This window comes from Diorhabda sublineata, chromosome 11 (genome assembly GCF_026230105.1).
Source record: "Diorhabda sublineata isolate icDioSubl1.1 chromosome 11, icDioSubl1.1, whole genome shotgun sequence".
NCBI classification, from domain to species: Eukaryota; Metazoa; Arthropoda; class Insecta; order Coleoptera; family Chrysomelidae; genus Diorhabda; species Diorhabda sublineata.
This window is the reverse complement of record NC_079484.1, coordinates 10,739,996-10,760,530: the sequence shown is the minus strand read 5'-3', so window position 1 is coordinate 10,760,530 and position 20,535 is coordinate 10,739,996. Positions and strand designations below refer to the sequence as shown.

Genomic DNA, 20,535 nt, shown 5'->3' with positions numbered 1-20,535 from the left:
TCAATTATCCATGATATTTCATAACGCTGAGTAGAGAAATGATCGAGACAACATAGAGAGCATGCGAAGAACACATATATAGTGTTCGTTAAGAAAATAGCCAAAAGAAGTCTGAGAACGACTGAAGCTTGCACATAATAGATTTGAATTTGGACGATCCAGCTAGCACTGGATTGAATAATCGATTGTAATGTCTAATTTTCATGCTTGTGCAGATTGAATAGTTATATGCTTCAGATTATATTAGAGAAATTGCATCTTATTTGGGATACTGCAGGTAATTTGGAATACTTCCATATGCAAATTAATATAAACGCTATCTGGGTTTTTATATCCTAAACATAATGTCATAAGACACACGGTATTCAAAACAGCATGATATTTTGATATTTCGTCTGGCAGGCTTAAGGAATCGAGAAGCACGATTTAAAAATTTTTTCGGTCAGAATTAAATTAGTGATATATTTACTGTTATATGTTAAATCTCTATTGTAATTATTTCCACTGTTAAGTGACTTTGTTAGTTTATGATGTTACTACAATTTTGTGTATATTCTAGAATTAAAAATGTGTTTAGAAATTTTAGGTTAGGAAGATATTTTCTTTATTTGGAATACCGTAGTGAACGTAATTTGGAATATTCCAAATTTCATGCATTTTTATAAGTAGATATTATTCATTTTTTTTAAATGGCTACAACTCACAAATAAAAGAAGAGAAAGGCTATAGCCGCGGTAGAGAAAAGAGATGGGATACTTAAAGACAGCTAAACAGTTCAACGCTCCCAAGTCAACACTTTTTCGATTTTAAATGATAAAGACTCTCTGATTGAATCAATAACAAATAAAGTTTTTGATCAAGATATTGAAAATCTGCTAGTGGAGTATCTATTAATTATGGAGAGTAAGTTTTATGGACTGACCAAAATGAATTTGCGCCGATTGGCGCATCAACTAGCTATAAAAATTTAAAAAATCCTTTTGAAGAATGGGTTTTCTGGCAGATACTGGCTGAACGGATTTTTAAAAAACGCCAGATAATTTTTTCCATAATACTGCCTACTGGAGCTAATTTTACGACAATTTTGAAAGAATCCAAGCTGATAAGTCTTTCCCTGCTACATGCATATTTAACTTTGGTGAGAGTGGTCTCTCCATAGTCCAGAGTAAAATACCAAATATTATAGCTCCAAAAGGAAAGAAGCAAGGAATATTTGTACCCTCCATGTATTTGTACCGTCAAAATGACGTTTTTGCAGTTTGTTTCATTTGATACGTTTTGATAGTTTAATCAATGGTCTAATGAAAAAACAAGCTAGTATTCTAAATATGCTGCAGATGCCTAGTTTAGTCTAACCTAGAGTGATTGGATAGCTGCACTGGTGGAGTTTCAGTAGCCATGAGTCACTTCGACAGAAAGCGTCACGCTTTTTGTGTTCGCACGTTTTACGAGAACGATTGTTCATACGTCTTGACAAGGCGAATGTATCCTTCAAAACAAGGATTAAGACACATTAATGAAGCTCCGAGTGCAAATTTAATTAAAATATCGGTTGAGCGTTTTGAAGAGACCGGTTTCACTTTTAAACCACCAGCAAAAAATCGTCAAAGTACGTCTAGGACCACAGAGAATATTGATTGGGTGAAGGAGTCAGTATGACAAAATACGCGGAAGCGATCGGCAGCTTTAAACTTGTCGCGACGAAGATTGCAGCAAATTTTAAGTTGGATTTTAAACTGCATCCTTATAAGTTCCAGTTAATACAGGAATTAAATGATACCGACTTTGAAGCAAGGTTGGCATTTGCTTAAGAAATGTTTAGTACATTTTCCACTATTTACAACATCTTTTTTTCATATGAGGCTCATTTCCATTTAAATGGGTTCGTAAACTTACAAAATTGTCGTTATTGGACCGCAGCACTCACCCCAGATTTATTGACAAAAGTTTTCACAAATCTACGTTTAGATGAGTGTGAGTGCCGTCTTCGAGAGGACCGTCACTTGGAAGATTTTATTTTTAAAACATAAACTTCATTTAATTACCTAATCATCTTTTACTTCAATAATTCCTTATGTATTTATTCTTTTAGCATATCCTTACTAATTATAAATGTGAAAGCGTGGATGTTTGTTACGCTTTCACGCAAAAACTACTTGACGAATCATCATGAAACTTTGTACACGTATTCTGGGAGGTACTATAAGTAGCATAGTATACTTTTTAATACCAAAAATTTTTTTTACAAAAATAAAAAAAATATATTGACTTTACCGTCGGTAATATCGTACGTCGCTGATCTATTTTTTTGGGTTTGAACATATTACTGTATGTTAGATGGCGCCGAACTAGCAAAATATTGATATAACACCGACATTTTAAAAGATGTGCAAGGAGAAATAAAGGAATATTTGTCGATGGATACAATTTTGGATACGGAACTAAGTACTTCATATACTGTCGAGTTTTTGATTTTGAACTTGAACTGTCAGGTGTGCCGTAACATAAACTTTAATTAAAACTAAATGTACCAGAAATGCTAGATGCTCCTCGGCTATGTAATGGAACAAGGTTTCGTATAACAAAATTGGGGCAGAATATACTTGGTGCTACTATTTTCACAGGTGTCGGCAAGGAAGAAAGTGTTATCATACCTCGGATTCCAATTATTCCAACTGACCTTCCTTTTCAATTTAAAAGAGTTCAGTGTCCGGTCAAGCTTAGCTTTGCTGTTACTATAAACAAAGCACAAGAGCAGACATTACAGGTAGCAGGAGTGCATTTAGAAAAGCCAGGCTTCTCTCATGGCCAACTCTATGTATCGTGTTCACGTGTATCTAATGCCCGGAATTTACATACATTTGCACCCAAAGAAAAACTTATTAATATAGTCTACAAAAATATTTTTCTAGATTAATACTCAGCATTCTATCTTGTTAGTTTTTAGAAATCAAAACTATTTATTTTTGTCACAGGATAATATATTTTAACATTTGTTATTGTATTTTAATAAAGCTTCTTGTGAAACTTTGTAACATTGTATGTAGTAATTTTTAAAAATCGATAATATTAACCAAGCAATAAAATAAAATTATCATATCGATATATTTCTATTATAATGATTTCTGATACTTATTTAATGGATTAGATGCGAGCGAAGTCTCGGGTAAAAGCTAGTACTTAATAAATGCACGTTCTATTGCGCCACCCTGTATTATTGGAAAGGAGAAATACATGAAAATTTCCCGCAGTGGAAATACCAGACCTACTTTCCAGTTTGTAATATTTGATGATGATACTTTGTGAGCTAATAAAATAAATTTAGAAATAAATAGAAATTTTACTAATTTTACTTTTAAAAGGCTAATTTTCACTAGCCTCTTTTTATTGGTTACTGACATACCGTATTAACGGATGTGTATAATTAGTACAAAGATAAATATCAATTTACTTATATATACGAGTGTAATAAACTTTTTATCGGAAATGTAACAAATTTAATAATGAAACATACCTGTTGAACGCACTAAATAGAATTCGCTGCACTTTCTCAGAGAGTTCGAATAACGCTTTAGATTGAACTATTGACTCAGATATTGGTTTCTCACAAAAAATTGCTTTTTTGTTTTGTAGAGCATTTTTAACTATATTTTCGTGTGTAAATGTGGGGGAAGCACACACAATAAAATCAACACTAAAAAATAAAAAGTTTACATATTCTAATCTAAATAATAGTATTCATCAATTTTCTCAAGCCTTCTGAATAATCGTTTGGCATACTGGAACATGTATGTAAAGGAAGTGGCAATTATTATTGAACTGAAGTCCGTGTACAGTAATGGTGCCAAGTGTAGTAGCAGTACCTTGTATCAAGCTCTCATACAGTTTCACGTTGGAATCGTACGTGCTAGAGAATGCACACGCTGCGTGCAGTTGATTTATCCAGAATTATTCTGCTCTCTGTATTAAATGGAGGTAATAAAATTTGAGAACTAACAATTATATCAAAATAGTTGCCATTTTAATGGTAAGTGAAATGCAGTATACGGCTATTTGATTGGAGGTTATGACAAATTAATTTTTTATCCACGCCTCTCTATATTTTGTTTGATCTTTCAGTTTTATACCATTTCACATTTTCAATCCATGTTTTTTAGCCTTCCTCTATAGTTTTTATCTGCTTCTCTGGTTTGTGTTCAAACTATCTCAACTGTACTTTATGCGTTTGATCTATAGCTGTTTCCTTTTTCCACATTTAGTGACATTGAGAAGTGAATAATTGGTTGGATAGTTATTTACTTAACTAGTTGTGAAAAAAGGGATATTGTTCAACAAGCGTAATTCAAATTACGCAAGAACAATATCGCTCTTTCCATAACGTGTCTACGACCGTGTAGATGTATTGTTACTATGTATGCAATCAACGAATTTTCAAAATAAGTCAGAGCTAATTACTTAGAATGTCTTCAGATAGCAAATCTCAGATATTCCATTTGAAGTAAGAAAGTCTACAAATGCTGCAGTGGGTTGTTTAAAACTTAAAAAAATCAAGAAGTAGATACACCATGGCCTATCAAAAATTTGAAAAATGGCACAATTTGAGAAATATAAAGAATATCAACGAAAAGATACTACTTGCATATTTTGAAAATTTAGAAACATTAAAGGCGGTGACTGCGGAATACACATTCAATGTGGAGATCTGAACTCACCTTGAGCAAAAAAGTCGATATTAAGAAGTACATACACTATGCTTTTGTTTGGCTAAAGAGACGGTCAGCAGGATACCATGCAAAAAAAATTTTGTCGAAGTAGTATGTAGAAAGATTTATAAAAGAAGAAATATTTCTATTTGTAAAAGTATAACTCAATTTACGATTTGTTTATAATTTGTTATTAAATAAATTTGCTTCTTAGATTGCGAGAGCCTGCAAAAAGGCTGAATTGACGTACCTACGAGAAGGAGATATATTTGATGAAAGTAATTTTTTTAAAGACTTTCTGCTGTAAAGTACGACATTTTTTTTGTGCGATATTATAATGGAAAATGTGGCATAAAACCCGTGGGCATAGATACCATTGGACAATTACCAGCAATGATTGCTCAGTACCTCGGTGTACGTAACGTTAAAGGGTACACAGAACATTCTTTCAGACGCTCGTCAGCGTCTTTTTTTGGCAGACTTAGGGGCGGACATTCTGAAAATATAGCAGCACGGAAGATGGAAATCCAACAGTGTATGTTGAGAGTTCATTATAAAATAAGGGAAGAATTTCGGAAAACAATCAAAGCCAAGCCCTTAGCATACATGTAGATGTCACAGCTTCAAATGAAACTAACAAAATAATGCACTGACTTTAAATAACTCTGTCTTTAATAATATTGATTTCAATGTTTATATATCTTAAAATACTATAGAATTAAACTATTCAGTCAATTATCAGTTTAAATAATGAAATAATTGTCAGTTTTTACAGTAATTGATAAACTATTCTTTGAAACACAGAGCTAGGGGCTTGGGGGGCTATAGCCCAGGGCTCCAGGTCCAAGAGGGCACCATCATTTGGAAATCATTCTGTATTTTTTGATGTGTTGGTACCACAAATCTAACGTATTGATATACGTAGTGAATTTTTCCGGGTTTCCGAATTCCTTAAGGGAAGCTCCTCATTATTTTTTCCCCGAGCCTTATAAATCTTAATCCGGCCCTGTTGAAACATAATCATTTACGTAAAATTTTAATATGAAAAATGTTGCATTTCCTAATGTCAAGGAGTGACAAAGTGTCACATGTGATAGCGGAATTGGATAACAAATATTAGAAATTCACCCATTAAGTGTCTGTAGTATGGTGGATGAATCCAAACGTTCTTTTTACTTTTTCATTAACAATACACGATTGTTTTATCATCTATTCTAGAGCACGTAATATTCGAGTACAAAACTGAAAAACGCTTGATAGCTGTCTACTAACACACGATTTAGTAGTCTGATATTTGGATATAAAACAAAATATACTCGACACCGTTGCCGTACACTATCACGTTAGAAGTCGGTGTGTGTAAAACGCTTAGTTGTTTCATATGTCTTAATCCTAAGGGGTAGACGTTGACATTGCAAATTACATTATTCTACTACAAACTAGCATTTGGTTAGTTCGTATATAAAATAATACAACAAAATATATGTAATATATTTCAGGTCTTTTTTCGTATTCAGTAACTAGTAACTAGATCATTTTATTCATAAATTTATTTAAAATTTCGACTGTTTTGGTTTCTTACTTATAAGAATATATGACTCACCCAGTATCCTCAAACACTTGCTGTTGATCTTTGCTTTGGAGAAAAACCGTTTTATCTAAACTTCTTTTATAATAGTTTTTAATTTTATCTAGTTTATTAACATCGTCATCAACAATATACAAGATGTCTACTCTTCTATTCTCCGCAAGGTTTATTAAATGAATTGAACCTACAAGAGATCATTATTTCATCAGTTCTTCAAGCCCCATATCGAAATAGTTATTTATGATACAAGTGCGTGAAGTGATAAATTTGCGCACGAGCTGCAAAATGAAAAGCATGCGCGTAGCGAGCTTTATTTCGTAACGAGTGTCTAAAAGTACTTGACGCACGAGTATTATATAATATTTTATCTATAGTTACATTAAAAAATACTGTTGCTGAAAACAATTATAAATTTATGAATTTATAGTAGTTTTCAACATTGAATAATGAGATTATAACGTTGATGATTTCCTTTGAGATTGTCTTGATTTTTTCGAGAAATATTCAATAAGAACATTTTCCGTGTAATTTTTCATCTTTTTAGATTTTTCTAGAAGCAGGTTTTGAGTTACATCGCACGAAATGTCTGCAATCTCAGGAGGAGTGCAATCAGATTCTTCTTCAATGTTTATTTAGCTTAACAATCGGTGTTTTATAAATCAAAAGTAGAAAAACAATTTGCAATAACTTTTCACACTTCTTAATGACAGTACAAAATTCTTACAATTACAGAACCTTCGAAAGTACGAACAACACAAAATTATCTAAGTTAACGTGATAAATATACAAATAAAAAAGAGTGTTATAGTGATAATCCCATTTAAAAAGCATTGTACTTTTTCACTCTCTTTGTGGTTTTTTTTAATGAAACTTCCAATTAAAACGCATTGTTTTGTTTCGCACGCTTTTCACGTATTTATATGAGTTTTTAAATACTTAATTTTAATTGTGATCGTATATAAATTATGTTTTTGTTAGCCTTTATTATTGATAAAAGCCTTATTTTATATGGATTGTGAAATGATTTTTGATAAGTAATTATAAGGAATTAATGTCAACGTATTATCGGTGATATCAATGAAACATTTTATTTTTTATTTGTGATGAAATTGCTCATCATACACATACCGGGTGAGTACGGTACGTAAATCCATATTTATTGGAATTATCGAAAGAAGTCGATAGCTGTAATAAATATTGTTCTCACTATAATATGGGTTTTGTTCAGCTTTCAAAATTTTCAAATATAACTCAAATCACTACTACTAATATGTGATATGAATGGCTAAAGCTCATCAACATACATTAGAATAGGTACAATTTATTATTTATAATAAATCCCAATATCAAAATACACTACAACAACATTTACTGTTGGTGTAGTGGATACTTTCTGATGAGCATTTTTATAACCAGGTTGACTAACTAAACCCACCTATTCCATCTTCTATTTTTTGTCAGCTTTTGATTTAGAATAAAAGCTAATATTTCAATTTATTACTAAAGTAATGACCTCTAATGTATTGTCTAGGATATTATTATTCTTATTCAAACACTAATATTCAATTCTGAACATTGGTTTAGTATTAATATTGATTTGTAGTGCAAATATTCATGTCTGCCCGCTAGGAAATTATTTGCACTATTTTTCTATTTTAGGAAAGCATTTGACTCTGTAGAACATGCTTTATTATGGGAAAAACTATTCGATATTGGAGTGAGTACAAAAATTAGTAGGTGATTCAAATTTATCTAATACCCATTGAGTTAGATGATCAAATCTCCAAAAAAATTAAAATAACTAAAGGTGTTATGCAAAGAGATACCCTGAGCCCCTTGTTATTCTCTCTCTTCATCTCAGACTTGAGTCAACTTTCAAAATAATGGAGTAACTTTGTCTAACAATGAAAATATTAATATGTAAGCTTAAGATTTTGGAGTCCTACTGTGAACAATTTAAGTCAAATTAAAATAGTGGTTTTCCGTAGGAATGCTAATTTGAGTCGATAACCATAATTTCGTTATAAAGAAGCTACCATTGACCTTTCGAATACCTAGGAATATTTGGGAACCATCTTTACATTCAATAGAATATGTTTAAACAATCGAAGACAGGAAAAGCGAGACTCTCTCTAGCTATCATCATATATGCAAGCAGCATTTAGGTGTTAAGATACTTGAAACAAACAGAAAAAAATCAGAATAGTTTATGGAAGGACATCCTATATCTTGAAACACAAACAGCAGTTTATGTGATTAGAAGCGAAGTCGGTAGCTGGCCTTAGAGCACCTTCTAATGATAAAGGATTAAAACCCCAAAAGGTACTCTCATAGAGCACTTCTTCTGATCCAATTGAAGAACCCGTTTAACAACTTTGGTCAAAAATATAACTGGATTGATCAATTACACAAGCCACATTTACAAAATTCTATTCCCAATACATTCCGAACAACTCTTATGAGGATTTAAATAAAATAGTACACACTACGGATCCTATGAATACCTTCTACAGAATATGTTTTGTTGAAAAAATTACTTTTTGCAAAAATGAAACAGTGAGCAGGCATATTTTTTTCATCATGATATCCGCTGGAGACCGCATAATTTGACCACATTTCTATCACTATTACTTTAAAATGTTTTTTTTTTAATATAAAGGAAGGTAAATACGCAAAGGAGGACCAATTTGTTTATGTGGAATTACAAAGGTTGTTTCAAAAAAGGTAATCCTGTGTCTAGGATAGAAAGAAAACTAAAAATCTTTGGGGTTTTTTCAGTGAAAATACGCAATCCGTATTCAAGTTAGAGGGATTTGAAGAAAAAAATTGTATTAAAATTTTATACCAATATATTTTGCTGATACATCCAATGAATTTGTTTTTTATTTGACTCTCATACAGAGCGCTAGTTACACGGTTTGTACCAATTAATATTGAACATAACTTTTTCAATATTAGATTTATTAAGCAAAATTTCAAGTGGACTTAAACATCATCACACCAAAAAGGCACTCTTGATAAAATTCGATACCGTTATCTGATTATTTTGATTTGAAAATTATGAAGTAGTGACCGATGGTGGTAATTAAACAAAAATTCACAAGATAGACATTCATAAAATTGCTTATAACACAAAATAGAATTCGATTAGAGTAGGTGTTCATGTAGGTCAGTGTAATTAACAGAAACAAATACTTCAATCTTATTTAATTGGATGTTCAAATTGTTTTTTTTTGTCTTCTAATATTCACGACTATTATAAAAAGCGATATAGAATCAAGGCTGATGTCAGTATTCTATTCCTCAGTTCATTCCAATAACTATGTTTCCTAGAAACAATAGACTAACGAAGATAAAATGGGAGATCTTGCTGACGTGGTTCCACTTATTTGAATCCATCTGCCTCAGAAAATTTCATTGTTACCAACTGTACTTCTTCTTGCATTAACTGAGTCCACAACATAAATAAATGCTTCGATGAATACAAATTTTCGTCTAGAAAAAAAATTGCGATAACAGTGTTGTTGATATTACATACTTAGAAATAATCTTTCGAAAGTTCTTTTGTTCTTTGTCTTCGCATGTATTTACGATTAGTGCCACTCCAATACTGACAATTATGGCAATTGATTGTACCATTTAACAGAAACTAAAGCATCAACGTTTTTTTACCCCTCAGTGAAATCGATATATCAAAAATTCGAATTATTTTCTGAACACATATTAGTTGTTTAGAATTATTATTGAATGGACGTTCTTCTATCAACAGAAATCAATCATGCTAACATAAAATCGATCATCTTCTACAAGACATAAGTAATAGATTCTTTAATTATATATATTTGACGTAACGTGAATAACTGACTGTACTAAAAGTTGAATTTGACATAAGCTTTGTTTACTGAGTTGGTTATGACTAATTTTTGGATTGAAAGTGTATTTATTGTTGAAATCAGTCCTTTTAAGAACTAATTTTACTTTTTATTCAAATTTACATCAGTAAGTATAAATATAATACATCATCAACTTAATACCTGAAATGCCGTAAGATGGGAAGATTACAATACAGGTACTTGTGGTAACTAATGTTTATGATTTTGTACAAAACGTTAATCACTGTAGAATTTTAAAAATTGCGTCAAACAACTGTCTGATTATACTTCTGATTATACTTGTAACGGTATATTACGTAACATGCCATTCGGCTTGTTACTTTTTTCTTCGAACATTTTGAATATTCCTTTGTTTACGTATTATTGCACAGTAGTCACTTCTGATTTATATATTCCAATATTCGGGTTTTTAAAGAAATTAATTTGTTATCGACTCCATTCGAGAAATTCAATAAAACCTCGAAATTGATTCGAATTTTTCCTCTACCTATCTACACTTTAAATCAAAGTAAATTTGTGTTGATTTTACTCTTTATATTCGATGGTAAATTGTTCTTCGATTTTTTTATTATTGTGCTCACAATTTCTTTAATTTCTTATTTCTTAGACCTTTTGATATGTTTATGTTTCTAAATGTTCTTGATTTTGGGTCTATTTTGTTTCAAAATTAGTTTTTATGATAATTTTTAAAAGATAGACGAGATTGACGTTCCGACCTTTTTTAAGTCTTTACCAAAACATGATAATGACACCGACAATTTGCGTATTTATATTGAACAACGGATCATCTTCATCATGAATGTCAAAATAAAATCAAACTAAAACTTTCTTCTAATAAGAAAAATCAATTTTTCTTCAGTCCTTACATCTCAAATATTGAATTATTTATAGTTTTATTACAATTTACAAAGTGGAGCTATAAATTTTATTTAAATTATTCGGGTCTTTTTTATCATTTATAGCTGTTTCGTTTTTATGAATGTGAACCATTTCTAAAAATTCTCTAATTTATGTATTAGATTCCTTTCCAAGAATTTTTGAATCTTTATCATTGAATTTATGTTTTTTTGATATTTCATGGTTTGTTATTATTATTGATGACCTCTTAATCTATTTTCTAAATACTGAGATGTCTGCGCTATGTAGACAGCGTCACGATTAGTATAACGCACTTGATATATAATATTACTTCTTTTGTTTTTTATTGTTTTAGATTTTAATTCAGTGAAATATTTGGATAATGTATTATGTCCTTTATGACTTATATTAATATCATATTTCTAAAATAATTTGATAGTTGTTGGGAAAGATTAAAAAATTCTTGGAACGGAATCTAATACACGAGTTAGATAATTTTTAGAAATGGTTCATTTTCATAAAAACGAAAAATCTATAAATGATTATTAAATCTTTAATAATATCAAAAATTACCGGCAATCTCAATTAATTATTGTAAGTAAAATTTTATTATTGTTATACATTTATACATATTACTAATAATGTGTTTGACCATAATTTCAGTCCCAGACGATGAATACATAAGTATTCGAAAGCTCGGAAAATATAAGTAAGTCCACTTTTGTGTTTCATTGCCACGTTCCCAATAAAAAACTACTCTTATATATATTCAGTTTTTTTATCTTGGAGCATACACTACTTTTTATTTAAGTCTGTCATTTCTTCTTTAGTAATTTCCATCTGTATTTATGTTTCCTTCCTCATTTTTTTTCATTTTCTACAGCTACCTGGTTAGAGTTTTAACCACACTCAACCGGTACACCACAAACAAACAAATTCAACTCAACTCCAACAACTGGGAATTCAGTTGAGAGTTGCAATCATCGCGTATTTCCATTGATATGTCCCTGTCTTATCTTCAATATATATATATATATATATATATATATATATATATATATATATATATATATATATATATATATTGTGCTTCTTTGGATACGCAGTTAATGGGGAATTTATTATTTTTCCAATAAATTTATTTGTTGATGACATTTTTTTTATTGTTCTTAGCAATAAATATTAATTTTGATAATCGTGTCTAAGGGTAGTTATAGTTTGCTTAGTTTCCATTGTTAATTTAATTCATAAGGTGTTTCCGCTGTTTTTTATTCATTTTTATGTCGTTCGTTAAAAAGCTGGTGGCGTCCAATTTATTATTAATTGTTCACCCCATTTGAGTTCCGGATATTTATATACTTTAACTGAGGCCGAATACCACATTCTGAGGAAGAGTCTTCTGCTGGGGAGTTGAGGTTATAATTAACCCACAATTATTTTCAGAAAATGGCTGGAAAAAAGCTTAATTTCATCAAATATATTGAGATTAAAAAATAACAACGTTGGACCTTTTCATCCGTTCAGTTGATATTATTTTAAAGTTAATATTTATTCAAGGAAATTTGTGGCAGTGGCAACTGCGCTGAAAATATCATTGGAAGCAGTATGTTCCGTTTAAAAAAGGAGGGAAATAATCCAAATTTTCCAACCTCATTTGGATTTGATTGGGCATCTCGATTAAAACTATAAACAGAGGATGTACTCGAGAGAACTGAATTGGCTGTTCGGAATACCTTTTATAACATGTACGAACAAAATAAGTAAATAAACAAGGAATACAATGATACAATACTGTCCCATGCACCTAAATATTAGATTCAAGTTAGTTTACACTCTAAATAAACTTGAGGAAAATTAGAATTACACATAATAGTGCATGTAGTGATTTTTCACCAGTTTCCTATAGTGTGGTATCTGAAATTCGTAGAAAACTGGTAATTCAATGTAAGTCTAAGTATACAGATTAGGTAGTTTTAAAGATTTTAATGTTACTTTTAAAACCATGAATGACAAACTGAAGAATTATATTAATTCTATTGGTGTTATTGAAACATTTGAGATTTAAATTCAAAAAGGAATGCAACAGAAGGGCTTTAATAGAACGAACAAATATTGCTCGCCAAAGAGCATGTTTTCTTAGAAAATATAGAAAAAATATTGATAGTGAATTTTCAAAGCAAGTTATATTTGTAGATGAAACATAGATAAATGCCAAAGGAAACACATTAAGTTCTTGGCAGGGCATCAAAACCTCTCAAGACCTGAATCAATAGAAATAGATAAAATGAATCAAAAATAAAATGTATGTCATTGGTGAATTGTTCGAAAAACATGGTCATGAAGTCTTAAGGCTACCACCCTACTATTTCAAATTTAATGATATTAGAGGAAAGGATTTTCTGCTGTAATTCTACAGTCTTAATCAAATATTCTGAGTTATACGAGTGTTAGTCTTCTAACACTCCTAATATAAATTATTTTATAAAGTGCAATTTTTAATCAGTTAAGAAAATATCTAGAAGACAGACTCATTATGTTGCTTTCGTAAACTATATAAAAATATACCAACTTATACAAAATGCTAGTCATCTTGCAAAAAATCAGCTTTGCAGTAATAAGCCAGTATGGCTGATATTAATTTTGGATTTTGAAACTTATTCACCCACCCTTTATATGAATACTTTTATCGGAATACTTTTGTCAAATATGTTGATGTTAACCATAAAAATAAAATACGAACAATTAATAAAAGGCAAATTTCTTTTTTAAGTACCAATTCGTAAAAGGCCAACCTTTGGAATATTAGTCATAACGATTATTTCTTCTAAGTACAGAGAAATTTAGATTTGATTTAGATGAATATTGATTCTGACGTATTAGTCACGTGATGGAAGATATCTACAGGTCCTACTTGACTAGATGGCTTACAGAATACAATTGCATCAATTTTGTTACTCACTTACCGTTTACCAGAATAAATAAGTATATCACTCACCTGCCCTACCAATGCCAAAAATTGCTACACCGAAAGGTTCCGAGGTCGAACTATCAAATTTGGTTGTTTCTAAATAGCTGAAAAATAATATTTTGTTATAAGACAGGAGAAAAAGCGAGCAAGAAATCAATTTGAATCACAAAATAGGGAACTATGGATAGTTGTTAACCCATCAAAGAAACAAGAAATTTATTCCACAAGCGATATTGTAGTTGACTTTTTTCTCAAAATAATCATTTACGTATCGGACAACATCCTCGTCTGATGAAAATGTCCCTCCTTCAAGTGGAACCCCAAGGTTAGTGAACAGTAAAAATCGCCAGATTTTGTAAATACGGTGAGTGGTGAACCAACCAGAGTGCCAAGTCGTGAATTTCAGTTTCATGTTTCTGGTTGAAAAGAACTCTCGTTACTTACTTTCGGGTAGCTTTTTCCGTATTTATGCGTAATACTCCTGTCATTTTCTCATCTGTTTGAAGATAGTCCATCAATACATTCACATCCAAATAGACTGTCGCCATCATTTTTCGTCTGATTAAACCCTTTTCCGGAGCAGATTAAACCCCCTGTCTATAATTTCTTCTTTCTCTGTAACCCTGATCCGACCGTGAAATTTTTCGATGAATTCGCTGCTTGTCACAGTTTTTGGCCATCCTGAGAGACCGTCTCCAGTCAAGCTAACGTTTACGGGTCGAAGTCGAAAACTATTCACACAATTTTCGTATGTAGAAATGAAGCAACTTATATACTGCAGAAAACACCTGATGCAAACTTGGATATCCGTTTTGTTAATTAGAAGAATCAGTGAATAATGTCAATTATAATGTGTCATATGTCAATGCATCCGCATTATAATAGTAAATTCAATATATAACACTCGATGTTTGCAGAAGTAATAATGAAATATTCAACTGAGACTCCCCGAATGGAAATTTCAATGAGAATCTTTTATTGGGATGATATCAGAACCCAAGTAAACGTAACAATCTTCTTTATTTAAAAGTATCCCCGGTAATATTATAATGTGTCTTCATCTATACAGAAAAACTTTTGTCTAGGAATTATGAGAAGGAGATTCAAACCGCAGAATTTAATTCTGTAATAACCCACCAATAAATAGATGAAATGCTAAAATTTCTCTTCCTGATGAGTCAACAGTCATATTCAACGACGCAAATATTTGAGTCATCATTTTTTAATTCATCTTTATGAAAGGAAATTCATTTCAAACAAATAATCTCATTTATTCTCGAGCTGGTCAACCTATATCTCAATGCAATATTTGGTTGACAATCTTTTTGAAATTTTATTTGAATAACTTATATTCCCAGAAAACTAATAAGAATGGTGAAGCTGATTTGGAATAGAAATAAGATCAAAGTATTATCTTAATGGAAAAAGAGGGCTGAAACAGAAGGACTCCTAATCCACTTTACTATGTAACCTCAAGTTAGAGGTAATCACAAGGAAAGCGCAAATATAGACAAAAAGTTCAATCCATCACCAGAAGCATCAAATTTCAGCATACGCAGACGATATTGTGTTAATTGCCAGATCTCGGAGGAAATTGAAAAAAGTCTATAGGAATATCATTATGGAAAAGATGAGTCCTTCGACTATCTATCTATCTAGGTGTGTTGACTACGAATACGGATGATAAGACAAAACAGCTACAAAATCGGATAGGGGTCCTTGAATAATATTCTTACAGCAACAGCAATCTCCAAAGCAACACAAATAAAACTGTAAAAAATAATGATTAAGCCGACTGTATGTGAGTCCTGAAATAGAAGTATGGGAGAGGAATATATAAATATTCAGAGCCCAAAGAGTCCGGTGGCTGGGACAATTGTGCAAAATAGATGCAAACCGAATTGCCAAGAGATCACAAATGGAGAAAGAGGGATTTAGAAAAAGTAGAGGCAGGGAAAAAATGGATAGAAGAGGTAACATTGGATTTGAGAATAGTGGGAATGATTGAGTGGACAGAAAGAACATAGGAGATAAACGGATGGAGAGCTATACCGAAAAGAATCATTCAAAATAGAGTAGAGGAAGAAAAATAAAACGGAGCTTGAAGATTTTGAAATATGTATTTTGTATTTTTTTTAATTGTCGAAAATGATCCAACCATGGGCCTACAAGAATATTTCAATGAATTAATATTTTTATCAAAGTTCAATTCGAATATTGAATTTTTAAGTTGATTAATCCAATGTTTCTAAAAGATATTACAAAATTTAGCACATAGGAATTCTAAATTAATTGTTTTTTAGACGATAAATACATAAGTATTCGAAAACTCGGATAAAGTATTTCATATATGCAATTTTCAGAAAAAACTTTCTTCTAGGATTGATTATTTAGTATTAATCATCAGAGTTCATATACTATATAAATTTGCAGTCATTAAGAACGTTTGAAAAATATAAAAATATAAACGGTGTTTAACTCGAAATGAAAAGAATTCAGAGTGAGTTTTATGTGTGGAACACCTCAATCATTATGGTGGTATCTACATTATTGTCAGCTCATTCATTTTTCCAGAAAATAATGAACATTGTTATTTCAAACATTTTTTGCTTTTGGAAATCCTTAAGACATACTGATTATTTTTCATCTAATGTTCCCTGTACCTAATTGCCATATTTTAGTTATAGCTACATTTGCATTATCTCCCCCGAAGTTAAAATAATAAATTTAGGTGACGTTTCAATAAATTATTATTATAAAAATCAAGATCACAATGGTTGGTTTATCTGGATAGAACAAATTGATATTTTTTTAATGATATTAGGATATGGTGATAGGCGTAGAAGTCAACAAGAAACGGGTGATATCTTTAATAATTTATATCCTAACAGAAATCCCAAAACAAGATCTACTGCTAGTAAATTAGTAAGAAAGTTTAACGAAACTGGTACAGTAAAAGATTTATCCCAATGAAGGTGCAGAAAAACTTTATCAACCAAAAAAAAAATTTTTGTGTCCTGTTAAAACGCAAGACTCAATTGAGTACTAGACAAATATCCTAGGAATTTAATATTTCGCAAACATTCGTAATGAAAATTTTACGTGATAATAAATTCCATCCATCCAAAGAATCGTTGATTGAAGATTGAAGAGAAAAAGAAAGATCTAACAACATTGTTAATACCACCAATACCGGCCGCATTTAGGCAGAATCTACCATTGATTAGAAATAGGCTATAAATTAAGGTCTCTCATTGGTTGTTGCTAATCGCTGGTACGTTTTGTACAAACATTGCTGAGAGCGGGTAGACTTTGTCTCCTTGGGAATACTATGCGCACAATTGCCAATAGGAGGTAGGATTTGCCTTGATGTTGCTAATTAGCGGTATGTTTTATCTAACCATGTGCACGTTCATTCATGAACTTGCTGATAGAAAAGGAAATATATGGTAAAAGGAACAATACAAGCTTCATTATTCTATTATTAAAACAAAACATTTTAAATTATTACAGTAACATTTTTATGTTCAGTGCGCAGTAACATTTTTATTTACATTTAAAGCGAGATTTCTTTATCCAGCCTTTTTAAACATCTGTTCAAAAGTACTTTACATGTACCAAGCTCAGTATATTGTTCTCGTAGTGCATCTAGAAAATGTTCATACTCATTATCATTAGCATTTTTGCTTTCTGTGACTGACAGTGCTTCAGTATTTTCATTTACAGCATCATAATTTTCGTAATTTAAACTTATTTCATTTAAATCTGGATTATTTGAGCAGCTGATGTACTTACTTTCAACAAGCGGTGCATATAAATCCCTTTCCTTGGCGTTATCTCTTAATGCCAAAACTGCCATCGAGTATCTATCATTAGCATTAGTTGCAATTGGTTCAGTATAAAAAGAAAACACAGCAGCCTGATGCTTACAGAGTTTTCCGAGGATTCCACTTGAACATGTGCAATGCTTCATGCTAATGTCGATATCATAAAATAGTTCCTCATACTTGCTACTGAGTACTTGAAAATTACATTCGTTAATTTGTGTTATGTTAACTTTTGTCAAGTATGACTTTTTTTTCAGCAGATTATAAAGAAGATTTTTTGTAGGTTTTTTGCACGTCCATGTGCAAAGTTTCTGAAACGTCGAACATAATACTGTTCTAGAACGGTGCACGTAAAATCTACTAATGCCACGATATTGTAGGCTTTAAAGCGATTTAAAAGTATATCTTTATAAAGCAGGCACATATATCGGAAAAGTTGTTAGTTTGATTGCCGTGTGTACTACTATCCCTGTATGCCAAACAGCATGCATGTTGTCGCTCCCAGTACTTGTGCAAATAAGATACCCAATTTGGGTATTTCACATTAATTTCTATTAATAAAGCAGATTTGAGAAAAGTAGTATATTCTTAAATTGTATGTTTAAAAGTTGACGATCTTCCTTTTCAATAGAATGTTTCTTCACCAATTACCATCTCCAGATGGATTGTGAAACATGAAAAGTACAGAGAAAATGCTGATATTCATTGAATACATTTTTCACTAGACTTAATGTCAGCCCAGAAATTTCAAATCAGTATTCATATTGGAATGTATAATAATAATCAAGAGACACTGACTACACCATGCGAAAAATAAAACAGAAATGTATGACTCACAAAACAAGATAATGCAATAATACGTGTGTCGACAAAACATACCGCTGATTAGCAACGTAGGCAAATCCTACCTCCTATCGGCAATAGTGCGCATAGTATTCCCAGAGAGACAAAATCTACCAGCGATTAGCAATATTTGTACAAAACGTACCAGCGATTAGCAACAACCAATGAGAGACCTTAATTTATAGCCTATTGCTAATCAATGGTAGATTCTGCCTAAATGCATACCGGCCGTATCACAAGACCTTGTACAAAAAAATTTATAAAACACGTACAAGCTATTTCCGAGATAATTGAGGCGTTCCATATGTAAAACTCACACACACCAATTTTGTAATATAAGTATAAATAAACCACTTTATTCTGTTAGTGGTTTCCAAACTGTAATACGGGATCTGATTCATACGGAATTTTTGAAATTCTATTTATGGCCTCTGGGATATTTGAGAATGGTCATTTTTGGTAGTATTTTCACGTTGATTCAATGAAATAACGTGACATCCCACAAAAGTGAAAACTATGTGGTAATAAATAGAGATTTTAATATAATTATCGTTGATTAATAATTTCTTATTAACAGAAATGATAATTGATTATTTAAATAATAATAAAAATATTTATTAATTATAATACTTACGTTTTATATACTTCATCTTCTGGAGGACAATCCAAACTTTGTCTTGTATAAGGAGATGTTAATTTGTATTTATTAGTGGCCATCTTTCACTGAATGATATTATAAAAGGATTACTTCCATTATTCCATTCCTATCAGTAGAAATTTTGTACAAAAATATTTCTTGACCTCTGACTCTACAAAAATTATCACCGTTGCGTAATACATATTTGAAATAGATCAATTTGTACTAATAACGCAGTTGGTGTAGAAAACTATTCTCAGGACTCATTATTTTCAGTCCTGGTATTCAATACACTCAAACCTATCCAAAAGTATTAGACTCAGAACTCACGTATAAGTAGCTTCTCGTTCTTAATGAAAAGTTTTGAGAAAATAATGGACAAAAACGTTATTACTACTAATATAAAAAGAAAAAATGGGTTAGGTAATAAGTTTAAAAATAAGTTTCGAGATAGAAAAATAAAAATAAATATTTATAATTGGATATAGCATTATTATTTGACAAAATATTCTTCTTCAAGATCAATACACTTTTGCATGCGGTTAATTTTTTCCATGCGGATTGAGGTAACTCCAAAACAAGTGATTTAAACGCATCAAAAGCTTCAGATATAGATGCAGATGTTTTAACTGTTCAAAAACGATGTGTCAGAGCCCTTATCGACGAGGTGGAAAATTATCCGTCTTTTGCGATTAGTTTTCCTGACTTTTTTCGAACACTTCTGACTTCTGAAATAAATGCTTGTGTGCTGTTAAGAATTTATAGTTCTACGTTATTCTAATTCTAATTTTCTTGGATTTGGCTGGTCTTGAAAGACCCATATAGTTAATTGATATTTAGTTCACATACATACACCCATAATTAGTCGCCTAGGAGTCTTTTGAGGCACCGCGATTAAATTTTTTCAGCATCTCTTTGCACCAATCTACACGAGCTTCTTTGAGCAATTGTTGAATTATACGGTATCCAACGCAAACAAATATTTTTGACAGCCAAATGTTCATGCAATATTGAATGTATGTGAGTGGAACTTATGCCTCATTGTTACGGTATGTCACAAGAAAATCTTGCAATGTTACTTTACCCACAGCATTGATGTTTTCTGGCATAACAGTCGATTTTGGACGACCTGTACGAAATTCATCCTGTAGCGAATTGCGACCACAATTGAATTAGGAAAACCCGCGAAACACGATGTATCGAGATGGTCCTTCATCA

The 20,535-nt window shown here is 31.3% G+C and overlaps 1 protein-coding gene across 1 annotated transcript in view; it reads right to left on the bottom strand.

Moving 5' to 3' along the window:
• LOC130450269 (myo-inositol 2-dehydrogenase-like) overlaps nt 1-19,454 on the bottom strand; it is a 31,939-nt gene extending 12,485 nt beyond the window's left edge. Inside the window, exons 1-4 of the mRNA XM_056788585.1 lie at nt 19,315-19,454; nt 14,038-14,114; nt 6,307-6,475; nt 3,515-3,694 (exon numbers count right to left, since the gene is read on the bottom strand). Of these exons, the coding sequence (XP_056644563.1) occupies nt 3,515-3,694; nt 6,307-6,475; nt 14,038-14,114; nt 19,315-19,397 (509 nt within the window). The 5' untranslated portion in view covers nt 19,398-19,454. The remainder of the gene's footprint in view (nt 1-3,514; nt 3,695-6,306; nt 6,476-14,037; nt 14,115-19,314) is intronic.
• Between the last annotated feature and the right edge of the window lie 1,081 nt (nt 19,455-20,535).